Raw genomic sequence first — 15,615 nt, 5'->3', positions numbered from 1 at the left:
GTTATCTCTTGAGAATATAAATAGAGATTTTTACCATTCTTTTGTTTCTGTCTTGTGTTCTCCTCCTTTTTTCTCCATTACATAAGAGTTACAAATCAGTAGAGAATGAATAAATGGGCTGGGACTATTGATTTTTATTTTTTACGTTATATATTTCTATCATGCATGAATTTTTAAAATAATTATATATTACCCTTGCAACCAGATAAAAATATGTGAGATTTGAAAATCTTATATGATAAAATATGCTAGAGAAAGGGAGCTTCATAATGGCCAGGGTAGGGGGGTGAGCAGGGGGGTGTGGGTGAAGGAAAGCTGCCCAGCAAGGGTGGAAGGGTTTGTGTTGGGCCTGGAATGGCTCAGAGGTGATGCAGATGAGGGGGAGAAAGGCCATTTCACGTTTGAGGAAGGAGTGTGAGAAGACTGATGTCATCTGGATATGAGAAATAAATAGGAAGGGTACTCAGGTGCTTAGTGTGCTTAATTTCCATATGCTGGCAACCGTCATTTTCCTCTCCAAGGACCTCAAACTTAGTCCTTTGGTCTGAGGTCGTATGCTTCCTATAGCTGACAGAAGTCTTGGGTCCCAAGCTATTTGGCAGATACAGAGGCAAGCTTGGGGTGTGTGTGTGTGTGTGTGTGTGTGTGGTGGGAGAAGCAACTAGAAACCATACTGCCTTGCTGTCTGAAAGGTAAGGGTGTAGCTGAGAAGTGATCTGTATTCCCTGTCAAAAGGAGCTCCTGACTTCCTGCTGTTCTTGTACTATTTCTGGAATAATAGTAGACCATTGTAATGGTTGACTATTGTAATTTAAAGCTGGTCATTTTTTATTGAGTAATGACAAGTTCCATTAGCTTAATATTTACAAAGAGCTAGGTTCTGTGCCAAGTACTTTATGTTTGTGGCCTCATTTCCTCTCCTCTACAACTCTGCAAGGTAGGATGTGTAGGGGAAAAACCTGAAAGTTGAAAATTGTACCCAAAGTCACACAGCTGTTAAGTGCTAGAGCTGAGATTCTGTAGAGTTTCACAGTGCCTCTCCTGTGGTAGGCTTTTGCAAAAAGTTAGCTTGGTCATAATAATACCTGCATTTTGCCAAGATCTGAAAATAATGGCCAGACTTTTGGTCTGGAGCACGCCACCTCGCTGCTGTTCCTTACTCTTTATTTGCCTGTGTGGTGGAGAGAGTCATCATTTCCATTTCAGCTCGTGGAATATGTTACTATTAACATCATGCAAGAGCCATGTTATGGTGCCCAATGAAGATAGTTGGGCTGCTGCCCTAAGCATCTGGAAGTCTTCCTCATTTGGGCCTTACGCTAAGCAAATTGTACAATAGTTGCCCCACACCTGAACCAAATATTTTCTTCAGCTTTTCATCTATTCTACTCAGAATCTCTCCCAGCTACAGAAAGGTTTCTTCTTACACTAGGTCTTTGGGGCTTGGCATTTATTGATTGTGAGTTGATAAGGTGCTTTTTATCATGTTTTTTATGTGCATTAATCTGAACCAGATTCTATATGTGTGATTTTATGTTTATAGCACCACTTCGAACTCGGTTCATGGTCATGCACATTTGTCTACTGGTTTTGTTTTTTCTTAGTTACTATCTCTTCAGTACAGAAAATAAATGTAGAGAAGTATGAAGATGAAAATAAAAATCATCTGCAGTCCCATCATCGAGGGTAACCCCTGTTAACACTCCATGTTTTAAATAAGGATCTTCCTGCTCTTACTTAACTCTCTACATATGAGACTTTCCTATTGTCATTAAGATTTTGTCAAAAAGAATATTTTTTAACAATCATTATATTCCATTTTATGGTGACACTGTAATTTAATTAATCTCTGTTGTTGAGCATTTTAGGCTGTTTACAGATCTTTGGCTTTTATAAATAACACTGCTGCTGAGGAGTTTTCTCCCCCTATCCTAATGGAGGGCCTCCAAGGAACTATTTGGTCCAAGTAGTTTAGAGATGTGCCTGCTGTTTGCTGATGAATGAAAACATGTATAAACAAGCACTAAGGGTGGCAGTGCAGTCAATGGTGTAGTAACAATGATAGGTAACATCCATTTCCTACTGACCACATACCAGGCACTTGGCTAAGCCCTTGGCATACTTTATCTTATCTGATCCTCACGACAAGTTTGTGAGGTACTTATTACTATGCCCCTTTAACAGATAAGGAAACTGAGACGCAGAGAGATTAACCTTCCAAAGGTCTCTCAGCAATTGAGTTGACTTGAAGCCATGTCTGTTTTACTCCAAAGCCTGTGTTCTTAACCCAAATCCATGTTTTATAGTCAAAAGACTGGACTCAGTTCCTATTCCAACACTTACCTTGTGCCAGTTACATAATCCTCTGGTACTCAGATTTCTCATCTATTAAAAGGGGGCAAAATATAAGAACCTGTGCAGCGCCTCTACCAGGATTAGCGTGAGGGTCAAATGTGATGGAGGCCACACAGCTGGGAAGTGTTATTTCTTAATTTAAGTTAATTACATTAATCAAGCCTTACATGAGAGACTCCTCCAGGATGCTATTCGAGAACCTTTGCCGATCCCAGCCATAATCACTGTACATTTTGGTTTAACCCATTGCAGTAGAAACATAGAAATGTGTTTTCCTCTTACAGTCCCAACCTAACCTCCCATCCATTTAATAATGCTATAAAATAGCAGTGGTAAGTGTGGAGAATTTCCCTGGACTGAACTCTTTTTTGGAGCATATTATCTTTGGCTGTAGAGACCTTCTGTTTTTGGAAAAGGGTGAGGGAGCACCCCGCTGAACAGGCGGCATTAACAAATCAAATCTGTTCCATCATGCCTAACCTGCTGGGTTTACATTTCCTCTGACACGTGTAAAGGGGCCCCCTTTTCCCACCTGACAGACAGTCCCCTTTGCACCTGCAGCATCTTCCCACATACCAAGCTCAGGCATAAACATGAGCACCCATTTCCTAAATCTGCATTATTTGTGCCTGTTGTGGCCATTGTTATTTTAGCTGCCGGTAATTACGAGCTTTGGGTTTTTGACTCATTTGCTAGGCCACATTCCCTCATGGAAACTCTTGCTCGTCCTGGAACATTTTTCAATCCAAGCTCAGAATCTCCACACCCAGGGAGGATCTATGTATGTGTTTCTGTTTTTATGCCATCCCTCCCAAGGCTGGGTCCCTCACTTTGAGGTGAGCCTCTCCTAGTCACTGTGGACCAGTGTTTCTCACCCCAGGGGCATTCAGCACTGTCTGGAGCTATTTTGGTTGTCACCCTCGGGTGGGGGTACTACTGGCATCTAGTGGTTAGAGGTAAGGATACTGCTAAACATCCTACGATGCACAGGACAGCCCCTCCTAACAAAGGATTTTCTGGTCCAAGATGTTAGTGGTGGCAAGGTTGAGAATCCCTGCCATAGACTGAGAAGTACCCTGAAACTCATCTATTTGGACACTTGCACCCCACCATACTTTGAATCTTACCCTAGGGGAAGCAGGGTAGGATATTGATTACAAATTGGGCAGGAGGGGTTGGACTGAAATAGACCCAGACTTGGATTGTCATTCTGAGTTCACCATTGACCTGGGTTTAAATTCTGGAGCATCATTCATTAGCTACATGACCTTCAGCAAGGTATCACCCTCTCTGAGCCTCAAGTTTCCTCATCTGTAAAACAGAGGTAGGAATCCTTACCTCTTGGGTATAGCAGAGCTCCAAAGCTCTCCTCATGGTGCACAGCACACACAAGCTATTCATTCACTAAGCACAATTGTTGAGGTCCTACTACGTGCCAGTTGCTGATGAATCCGTCAGGGAAGAGAACAGATAGATATCCTTGCCTTCAAGGAGCTTACCTTTTATTAGGAGGAAACAGACATGTCAGAAACAAACCAATAAGTGATATCATACAGTACATGGTGAAAATAGAGAAAACTAAAGTGTGGACGGGGGGTGGGGGTGGGGGTGGCGGTGGGCAATGGCTGGGGCACTGGAAGGGATGTGGCTATTCTCCTCTCTTAAGAGGCATCCTCTTCTGTGGGTTTTCTCTTCTAGCGGTAGTCACATGTTCCTCCCCAACTGCAATCCTCTCATCTAACTGTGCCCATTTGTACTGAGACTGGGGTGTAGGTCATGGTGAGTGGTCAGAGCCACCATGAACACCCGCCCTTGGCTTGGGCCTGATTGGCTGTGAGATGTCCCCAGGGCCAGCCAGCTGCTGACCACACACCTGACCGTGTTCTTTGTTTCTTCTTTGGGATTCTTCCTTTCAACATCCTTCCCCTAAGTGGAGTTAAAAAAGACAAAATGTTTGTTTTAATCCAGCCTAACTAAAGGTGTAAACCTAGAGTTTCACTGGTCAAAGAGCCACTCAGTCGTTATTCCTAAAACTGAGCAAAAGCATTCCCTCTCCTTAACTGGATTTAAACTCCTCGAAGGCTGGGTCCCATCTCATTGAAACCTCCTCACAATGCATGATTTGCATATAAACAGCAGGTACAGCCCCCATAGTAGAAAGAGCTCAGGTTTTGGAGCCCAACACGTCTGGTTTGGAATCCTGCCTGGGCAAGTGCCTTAGCCTCCCTGAGCCTCAGTTTCCTCATCATTAAAATGGGAATAAACTCCCATCTTGAAGGGTGGTTGTGGGGATCAGAGAGAACTTATCAGAAGTGCTAAGCACGGGCAGGCGTGTAACAGCCCCTCTGTGATACATGTGGTAAACTTTGTCCCCGTCCCTTCCCCCTTAGTGCTCCAGCCCAGAAATCACTAAGGAAACATGGAGCAAGGAATTCTTAATGATAGAACTCACCCAGTATAGCTCACCTCTTTCTTTTTCCCAAACTGCAACAGAAGAAAATCCCCACCTCTCTGGGAAATTTTTCAATAAATACATAAAATATGCTCAATCTTATGTTCAAAACATGAAACTGAAATTAAGGTATAGTTGTTTTCCCTATCAGATTGATAATAATATCCTGTTGATGAGCGTGTGCAAAAAATGTTCTATCATACACCTTTCTGGGGACTATAAAGTTGAACAGACTGATTAGAGGTCAATTTGGCAGTACATATCAAAGGTTAAAATGTTGATACTTCTTGGACCAAGGAATTCTACTTAAGGAATCTGCCTTTCAGAAATACCAGCACAGAAAATAAAGGATGTTCACTGAGCACTTTTTGTAATATCTGGACACTGGAAATGACTTTAATATCCATCAGTTGGATGTTGGTTAAATCCATGTGGTCCATCTGGACCATGGGATACCAACTCTGCAGCTATTAAAAAGAATGAGTGACTTTGGGGTGATGGAAATGTTTTGGAACCACATAGAGGTGGTGGTTACACAACATTGTGAATGTACTAAAGGCCACTTTAAAAATGGTTAATTTTGGGCTGGCCCTGTGGCTTAGCGGTTAAGTGCGCGAGCTCCGCTGCTGGTGGCCCAGGTTGAGATCCCGGGCGCGCACCAACGCACCGCTTCTCCAGCCATGCTGAGGCTGCGTCCCACATACAGCAACTAGAAGGATGTGCAGCTATGACATACAACTATCTACTGCAGCTTTGGGAAGAAAAAAATAAATAAATAAAAATCTTAAAAAAAAATGGTTAATTTTATGTTATGTGAATTTCACCTCAATAAGTTATTTTTTTAAAAAGACTGTGTCTTCTATACTAACATGGAGAGACATATTGTTGAGTGAAAAGACAAAACATTCTGTTTTCTGTGAATGTTAGCAAATGCATAGATAAAGTTTGGAAAGATCTAGAACAAACTTAATAGCAGTTACCTCTGGGAAGTGGATTTGGGAAAATGAGGGGATTTGTACTTAATTTTATATACTTTTGCAAGGTATGAAAATTTAACCTTAGCATAAATTATTTTCAAACTGGTGGTGGGAAAGGGGGAGTTTGAAGTTGCTCAGGGACTGAAAAGGTAACGAGGTGGGCGGTTGATTCTCTCAAGTGAAAGTGGAAAATGTGTTTCATTTTGAATCTTCTTCTTTGTGTTTTCCTCTCTTTCTGCTCTTTAACTCCTGCCCCTGCTGGCATCAGAACCGCAAACTGAGATGAGCGATGATGAGCGAGTTACTTGATGACTCACTTTGCTTGTTTTGACCTTTCTGTGCCTGAGGCTAATTGATTCTGAGAGCTGGGGTTCTGCAAGCATCAGTCTGGTCACTGTTTACAAGGGCCTATTTTTAAGAGATCACGAGGATTTGTGAGATAGTGAACTGCATCTGATGCAAGTACTTTCTTGACCAGGACAGGGCTGGTCCAGCGCTCTTGAGCTCATTAATGAGCCCAGGAGCTCACGATGCCTGTGCCAGCCTAAGGAGGTGTGTTGCTACTTGCAAACAGAGGTAGCTTCCTGCTTCCGTAAGGTTGTGGTAATACGCTGAAGCCCTTTGGAAATTTCTTTTTACATTTTTCATTTATTCATTTTTTTTGAATTATCAAAATTTATAAACCAGGATAAAAATCACCTATAATGTCATCAGGCAAAAACAATAGAGTTTTGTGGTGTTTCCTTTATATCTTTGCTCATGTGCATTTTTTTCATAATAATAAACAGTGTTCATATTCAGATTTTAATTCTGATTGATTTATTTATTTTTTTGTGAGGAAGATTCACCCTGAGCTAACAGCTGTTGCCAATCTTCCTCTTTTTGCTTGAGGAAGATTGTCCCTGAGCTAATATCTGTGCCCATCTTCCTCTATTTTGTATGTGGGACACCACCACAGGATGGCTTGATGAGTGGTGTGTAAGTCCATGCCCAAGATCCAAACCCGCGCACCCCGGGCCACTGAAGCAGAGCGTGCAAACTTAACCACTACACCACCGGGCTGGCCCCTTAATTCTGACTTTAACTTACATAGAAGGGATTTTTGGTTGTTAAAGTTGTCTCAGAATTGTCTTAATGGATAGTTAATATTCCATCAAGCAGATGAATTATAACTTATTTAACAATGTCCTTATGTTGAATGGTTCTCTTAAAATTTTCTTTACTGTCTTAAATTTTATTGTTGAATCTCAAAATATTTGGAAGCTACCTTTAAATGTCTTAGTGATGACGGCTCATATGTCACATGCAAAATCAGTTCCTGCCCTCAGGAAGTTTATATTCAGAGCAGGTGACCAATAAGTATAATAAAATGTGATTGTTGCTATATCAGAGATAATCCTAATTGCTCAGAGAGAGTGGGAGAGTATTGGTGAAAGCTTCCTAGAAGAGGTGTCTGTGTCATATCCTGAGGACAGTTAGGAATTAGCCAGCTGGGGAATGAAAGAAAAGCATTCCAGGACGAGAAGACTGCTTGAAGGTAGCACAGAGGAGTGGTAAAACATGATACATTTAGGGACTGGCAGATAGCGTAGTAGGGCTGGAGAATAGGGGCTAATGGGTGAGTGGCAGGAGGTGATCCTAGATATAGAGACTGTAGTCAGATTATAAGAGGCCTTCTGTGCCAAACTGAGGAATTGGAACTTCACACTGAAGGCCACAGGCATGAAGGAACACTTGCTAAATAAGAATGTAGTTTTTGAGCACAGCAATACCTCATTGCTTTGGCAAAGTTGCCAGTAAGTGTGTTGAAATCCTCTAGGATGAAGGCTGAAGATGATGCACTCAGCTTTCTTCTTAATCATTTCTATTTGTTAAGAGAATGCACTGTGGTGGCATGTTTCAGCCACAAGGGTGGACTTTTGGTGGTTAGACCACCTGGAAGTTGACCGGGGCGTCTTTGGAAAATAATACTTCAGGGACAGGCATCATTTGCTGCCAAGATGGTATTTAGGATGTATATTAGTTGGTACTTTTTGAGTTGGCAGAACCCCAACTGAGATGAATGTAAACAGAAAGGGGAGTGGATTAGCCCCTTAGTCTAAGAGTGGCTCTTTCTAGCTTCAAGCACAGTGGGATCCAGAGGATCAAACAGTGTTGGTAAAGCTTGTCCCCTTCCTCCCTCCCTCCCTCGGTTGATCTCACTCTCCATCCTTCATTCTGTGTCCCTTTATTCTCTCCTACAGCAGACTCTTCTATGTGATCAGAGAGAGTTGCTACAAGAAACTCCTGCTTATGTTATCTCTTGAGCTCACAACCCCAAAGGAATAAAGACTGTTCTGCTCTTTCTCCCATGAATCACAGCAAATTTCAGGGCATCATGTGTCCCTCTCTGAACAAGGGTGGTGGAGTACTCTGATTGGTCAGGTACCACCCAACTATGTGAGATGAGATGCCCAAGGATAGTGGGGTTCTGTTCCTAGAAGGAGGAGAGTAGGAGTACTGGCCAGAATTTTTTTTGAAAGGACATCCACTACTGTTAATCCTTTTCTTCTGAAGAGCGGATGTCCACCAGAAATGAGTGGAGCCCATCGCTGTCTGAGAGCTGCCTTCATGCACATTCTTGTGCTGTATCCAGGTCTCACAGAACGGTTATTCCCAGCACGTGTGTGAATGCGGCCCCTTGCCCAATTTTCCTTAGCACATAGGCTCAAGACAATGCCCCACTGCCCAAAGGCCTTGTGGCATTGTCCTCTCTTTCTTGCAAATGTCTGATTTATGTTCTGTCAGTGACAGGAAGCTGCTCCAGCGATCCACCAAGTCCTGCTGCTGCCCCAGTTACGGTTTGTTTTCTCATTGTTTAGCGCTCCATTAGCTTCCGCAGCGAGAGCCGTCCCGACCTCCTCACCTCCAGACCCTGGTCCAGAAATGCCACCCCCTCGAGCACCAAGCGAAGAGACAGCAAGCTGTGGAGTGAGACCTTTGATGTGTGCGTCAATCAGATGCTTACGTCCAAGGAAATCAAACGTCAGGAGGTAGGCTCAGGACCCCCAGAGTCGGCCATGTGTCTGGAACCAGGCACACTGCAGGCGAGAGCCAAGCTGGGGTCTACACTGCGGTCTCTAAATCAATCCTTAATTGTATTTGTAGAAAGAGGATAAATGGGGGTGTCAAACCTTGTAAGGAACTGAGAAACTAGCATCCAGCTGTGGGTGTGGCCCCCACTTTAAAAGGAAACTGTTGTGAAAATCTGAATTTACAAAGAAGATGAATCAGATGAATTAGGATCCTGGAGTTCACAAAAATAATCACTTTAGTTATATTTTGATAGGAACTTCTAGAATATTTTAAAATATTCATTTTATGAAACTTTGATTCAGTTTTGCGGAAAACTTTTCTACGGAATGCTGTTAATTTCATTCCCTGAAAGTTTTCTGTATAAATAACCCTAAATGGCTATCATACTATTACCCTTTATAGAGAGCTTGTCATGTGCCCAGCTCTGCTAAGCACTTCAAATGTACATCATCTAGTGAAATCCTTGGAATATCTTTTTTTTGTGGAGAACTTGACATTGGCAAAAGGGGTACTTGAAAACTTTCTAGGTTTTTGACTCAGCAATTCTCTTCTAGGAATCTATCTGCCAGGCACAGCCATACACAGATGAAAAGATGTGTGTGTAAGGTTATTCATCACAGTAATGTTTATAATAGTGCTAAAAAGAGCCTGAACATCTATTACCAGGGACTGGTTAAATAATGAATGTCCATACATGGAATACTGTGCAGCTGCAGAAACACAAGAAGTGCTGCTATGTATGTATGGCTAGTGGATAAAGCAAGGCACAAAATAGGGTGTATAGTATGCTACCATTTATGTAAAAGAAGAAGATGAATGTATGTGTGTGTATGTATGTGTCTGCTTATAGAAGCATAAAATGTTTCTAGAAGGCCACACAAAGAACTAGTAACATTGTTGCCTCCTGAAACAGATACTGGGTGGCTGGAAAAGGAGATGAGAGGGAAAGTTTTCCCCATGTGCCCATTCATGCACTGTAAATTTTGAACCATGTTCATGTATTACGTATTCAGAAATGAATGAATAAAGCATTTAAATATAGTTTGTACACTGAGAAAATCCTGTGAAGAAATATGGCAAAATCTTAACAATGGTTAACAAGATGGTATTATGGGTAATTTAAAATTGTCTTCTTTATCCTTTTCTGTATTTTCCCAAGTGTTAATAGTGTGCATATATAAACTGTACAGTCTGATAGTAGGAAGGAGGAAAGAAGAGAAGGAGGGAGGGATTGATTCTGCAGGTGAGGAAATTATTAAGGCACAGTGAGCACAAGGTCACCCACCTAGGAAGATTTGAACCCAGGTTCTGTCCTACTCCAAATCCCATGGTCTTCACGGTGACACTGTGCTGTGCCACCACAGACACCTGACTGTGGTGTATCCCAGTGTGGGGTTCTGTGCTTTTCTTCTCGAAGAAGCCACGTTTGGTCAGTCAAACAATCAGACCTGTGTAAGTGAGCTCTAATAAAACAATTGTACGAGGAAATCTGAGGAAGGTCCAAGTAGAGGTTAGTTAATTGTATTATGACAATCCATTTCCTGATTTTGATAATGCACTATAGTTGTGTAAGATGCCACTATTGGGGGAAGCTGGGTAATGGGTACATAAGACCTCTCTGTACTAATTTTGCAACTTCTTATGTGAGTCTATAATTATTTCAAAATAAAAAGTTAAATTAAATAGAGTACCAGGAGGGTATGACATGGAGGCTTTACTGGGCCCTGGGAGGGATCACTGCGCCCCGGCCTCCATCGCACTGTTCTGCCTCCACCTGCTTTGCCGGAGAGCACACTCATTGTCCTGCACTCCACCAACCCCAGGGATGGAGGGTCTTCTCCAAGCCTGCTCACTTCTTCCCTCTAGTCTGAAGGAAATGGGTTTTCTCCAAACTATCACCACAAACATGTAGTCCTTTAATAATGTAATGTTTGCCAACAGTTTAGACTCCCAGATGCGAGTGAAAGAGTGTTCTGTGCATCATAGCTCTTAAATTATGATGGCTTAATAAAGCCAAATTAGAAATGGTCCATTTATACACTCTTACACACAGCTGGCTCCTATAATTTTATTATTTTACTTTGTAGGGCTGAAAAGTAATTTAGAATGAATTATCTTCACCAGACATTTAGAGTGATAAAATATTGGATTCTTCCTACAATTCCAGCCTCAAGACAAGTGGCTGATAGGAATAAAGCTTTCTTTTGAGATTCAGTCTGTTGAGTAGAAGGAAGATAAACTGTGATGGCCCAATTAATAATACTGCCGTGTCCATCACTGAGAACAGACCCTGAATCATTTATTATGATTGCCACTCACAACAGAGACATGGAATCCATGGCTCAAACTGTAATTATTTTACCTAAAATAGTTCCCTCTTGTTCAGCTGCATCAAAGGTCTGTAACATGAAAGATAATTTGTTAGATTGGAAACACATGTGGAACCTCTTTCTCCCACAAACAGATAAGCACATTATACAGAAGTTTTGCAAAATCTTTCCTTTGTACCTTTTAGCCACTAGATGCATTTACTGCAAGTTAATTTAACTTTTTAAGAATCCTTTAGAAATACTTAAGAAATAAGCAGATTTGGGGCTTTGAGCACTGGAACCAGCACTGTTTGAATTTGGTCTCATAAATGAAGGAAGAGTTCAATGAATGTGTTTTATCTTTTCTCACAGGCAATCTTCGAACTTTCCCAAGGAGAGGAAGACTTGATAGAGGACTTGAAATTGGCAAAAAAGGTAATTTAAATCCAGTGGTCATTTGAGTTACCTCATATTTTTTTCCTCTGAGTAATTTCACAGTTCTAAGGTTGTGCTTTATGAGCACTTTCTTTATGACTAAGACAAGTCATCGAAAATGGAGAACCTGCACAAATCAAGCAGTGGGGAAAAGGGCACAAAACAAGAAGGGTCTGTGGACTTGGCACCTTTAGGAGTTCACCTCTGTATGTCTCTATTGCACCTCAAAGAATGCACTTCAGCAATCGGAAAGTGTTCCTGGAGGCCTGGCTTCGTGTATATTTTGTTGTCCTAGAAGTCTCACATGCAAGGCCTCCTTATCCATGGAAGAGAATGTGTAGATGTCTGAAACTGGAAATGTGTCTTAGAAATAAAGTCATTTGAATCTCATAAGTGGATAAAGTGGTTAAGTGAAGCAATCACATACTATCATGTAAGTTAGGGTCTTTTATATGGAAACCTGTTTTTTAATCACATTGTATGCAGGAAGGAGGAAGAAACCCATGCCATGTAGCCTGTGTAGTCTTGACAACAAACCTTCCTCAAAAACCTTTCTATTCCAGTGACCCCCATGGAAGCTAAAATCCAGACACCTTCTTCTGCTATTCACATCTTCCTCAAAGAATCACAGAGTTGGAAAGATGCCTCCCTTCCTTAGTATCCTTAGTCCAAATTTCTGCTAATATGAAGTTCCATCTGTAGCATTCGTGAGAGATGGCCATCCAAGCTTTGCTTGGACACAGCCAAGAAACTGAGTTTTAAGGAGGGCTGAAGGAGGAGGAAGATGGGGAGGACAAAGAAGGCATTTAACTCTGGGAGACATCTTGCTGGTGATATGTCCAGCTCCTCCTTCCTGCATCAAGATTTCCCAAACCGAGGCACTTGAAGATGTTTCACTGCCATCCTTTTGCTTATGGTGATCCCACCTTCCTGGAAACCGTTCCCTTTCCTTTCAATCATCCATATCCGCCCATTCTCCAGGAACCAGCTCAAATCTCAGTTCATTCTTCAACAATATTTACTGCCTCTTTCTCAATGCCAAGCAGCTCATCTTTAAAATCTCCCTTGACTACTCCAGCTTTAATTCTCTGACCCTCTAGAGCAGTTATGATTTGATAAATTTTTGCTGCCATGTGACATCTCTCCTATTTTTAATCTTGAACTATTTTTTAAACATATATTTAATTTTCCATGTGTTTTTCTTTTTTTTTCTTTTTTTTTTGTTTGAGGAAGATCAACCCTGAGCGAACATCCATGCCACTCTTCCTCTTTTTGCTGAGGAAGACCGGCCCTGGGCTAACATCCGTGCCCATCTTCCTCTACTTTATATGGGACACCGCCACAGCATGGCCTGACAAGCAATGTATCAGTGCGCGCCCGGGATCTGAACCCCGGCTGCCAGCATCGAAGCGCACACACTTAACTGCCACACCATGCACGGGGCTGGCCCCTCCATGTGTTTTTCTTATCTTCCCAATTAGCTTTATAAAACTCCTTTAGGGCAGGGGCTGTGCCATCTGAGTTTTTGTATTCTGTTACAGTGCCATGGGTATAATTGTGTGTTCTTGTTGTTTAATTATCTTTAATAAGAGGTGATAAGATTGGCAGAGATTTTGCTCTCTTTGCTTCAAAACAATAGTAGAGGATGCCAATCACTTGTTCTTTTCTTAGTTTAAATATGGAAACTGCTAGTAATTAATTTTATATAACGTGGGAGTTTTTCAAGCTGCCAGATCTTCAATAAAGTTAGTTTTTAAAACATTATACAAATCAAATCTGCTCTATGCTTAGAATTTGTGCCTTTTCTTAGATGTATGATATACTAGAATAAAAAAGCTTTTTAAAAACTCTGCTTTGGTTTATCAACAACCACAAAAGGCTCAAGGCAATGCTAGATTCTGTCTACTCCAGCCACACCCATCTGTTGTCCTGCAGCATTATGGGAGAAGTTGCTGTGGAGAGCCAAATATTTTGTTATTGTGTAGGGCCTCTCAGAAGCATTTACATTAACAACTTACTTCCTCTGGTTTTAAATGTTTACTTCCATCTCTTGCCCTTCTTGTGCAGGCCTATCATGACCCCATGCTGAAACTCTCCATAATGACAGAACAAGAGTTGAATCAAATTTTTGGAACACTGGACTCTCTAATTCCTCTACATGAAGGTATAATTTTGTTCCCAGAATGAGTCGAGACTTGTAGCCTTAATTGAGTTATACTTATAACAAATCATGATTACGTAACAATGTGAGTAACCCAGAATCTACTTCCAGCCCTGGTCATATTTGAATGCCTAACAAAATAAGCGTTCTGTTTGTTTTTTCACCAGACCTCCTTAGTCAGCTCCGAGATGTTCGGAAGCCTGATGGCTCGACTGAACACGTCGGTCCCATCCTCGTGGGCTGGGTAAGAAAAGTTCTCTGATCTTGATTGAAGATAAATTTCAATAAAGTAGATGGAGTTTCATTTTAGCTAGACTTTTTTATTGGCAAGCATTGGTTTCACATCATAAAAAATTAAAACAGCAAATTCTTAAAATTTATCATTATATTTATGCTTTATCTCTTCAACGTATGGAAACAGTTTTTTTTCTTATTACAGATTTACTGCATTTAAAGATAACATGGCCTTTTTGCAATAAAATAAGTAAAGGCACACATGAAACTGTTACTAGTTTCACATCAAATAAAGTAAAACTAGTTAATATTCAATTCAGGCCAATTACTGTTATAATTATTACCATTTCTATTCCGGTAAAAATCCATGGACATATTCCTGTCCGTCACCAAAGAAAGCTTTATTGAGGCCACAAAAAAACTCATGGTCAAATGTAGTTTCATAAACAAAGTAATAACTAAATATTAATATTGAGCATATATCTGATACTAAGTAACTTCATAGGACAGCTGAGTATTAGCTGACCTTCATCCCAAATAACCCATTCTTTTTCCTAATTAAACAAAGAATCAGCTGTGATCTTAGATTAGGAGTTCTAAACTTAACGGTCCTGGGCCTGAATTTGTGTTTTATTGGGTGCATAATGTTATTGTTCATTTATTTAATTTACTTTAGATGAGGCATGCTCTCTCTATTTTGCCATAGTCCCCACCACTCCCTATTATACATTTCTGGCTCCTTCTGTGAGTCCTGGAGCGGTCCACCCCAGCTCCAGGTGTTTTTCACTTGTTATCAAGCAGGTAATGAAAGCAGCTTACTTTGATGACTTCCTTCAGGCAGAATTAGGTCTCTCATCCCTCTGAGCCACACAGTGTTTCAGAAAAATAGGCAGAAAGTGCCACAACAACAAGTATTAGAGTCATTCCACCGTTGGGAGCGTGTTGTGAAGGTTTAAATTCTACTATCACCATGTGAGTTTTGTTTATCCAGTTACATTTGTATTTGTATTTTAACCTTCCTAAACCTTCCAGTTCCTAAGGTTTTTAGTTGATCTCTTAACTCATGCTTCTCAATTACTGTCTTGATCAAGAAACTTTGAGGGTTTCATGACTTAGCTTTAGTTCGGGAGTCAATTTTAGCACAGAGGCTGAAACATCCCAAGGGTATCTGAAAGGCAAGTAATGTTCTAAGATGAATAATTTAGAAAATGTTCCTTAATATTTCAGGAGAGATCGTTCATCTTATATTTTTGACTTTCATTTTATTATGAGCCATGGTAGGTGTTTTAACTTCTTTAGCCCACAAAGAAATTTCTCTAAAGGGAGCCAACTAGCTGGAGACAGAGAGGGTGTAATGAGAAGAGAGAGTCTGCCTCAGTATTTCTTAAACTTCGCCAGTCTGTGGACTGCTTTGATGGGAGTGAGGCTGCAACTCCAGAATTGGCGTGATGACTGCTCTGTTTTTGATGAGATGGCAATATAGAAGTACATGGTTTCCTTAGATATCATATACAAATTGTCAGTTCATGCCAGAAGCAAAAATGAATGCATTTCCCTCATTACTAATTTTTTTCTGAAATAAATATCACTTTTATTAGGAAATTGGTTTGATCTGGG

General features: G+C 41.0%; 1 protein-coding gene across 3 annotated transcripts in view; it reads left to right on the top strand.

The window, feature by feature from the left end:
* The window catches only part of ARHGEF3 (Rho guanine nucleotide exchange factor 3), a 296,369-nt gene that overhangs the window by 263,483 nt on the left and 17,271 nt on the right, over positions 1-15,615 (top strand). For all 3 annotated transcript variants that reach the window (XM_004419841.3, XM_004419840.3, XM_004419842.2), the window contains 4 exons: positions 8,646-8,816; positions 11,541-11,603; positions 13,671-13,767; positions 13,932-14,008. In XM_004419841.3, coding sequence (XP_004419898.2) covers positions 8,646-8,816; positions 11,541-11,603; positions 13,671-13,767; positions 13,932-14,008 — 408 coding nt within the window. The remainder of the gene's footprint in view (positions 1-8,645; positions 8,817-11,540; positions 11,604-13,670; positions 13,768-13,931; positions 14,009-15,615) is intronic.

This window comes from Ceratotherium simum, chromosome 5, assembly GCF_057802395.1.
Source record: "Ceratotherium simum simum isolate JZ-2026a chromosome 5, ASM5780239v1, whole genome shotgun sequence".
NCBI lineage: Eukaryota > Metazoa > Chordata > Mammalia > Perissodactyla > Rhinocerotidae > Ceratotherium > Ceratotherium simum.
The sequence above is the reverse complement of the archived record's forward strand: the minus strand, read 5'-3'. Positions and strand labels throughout refer to the sequence as shown.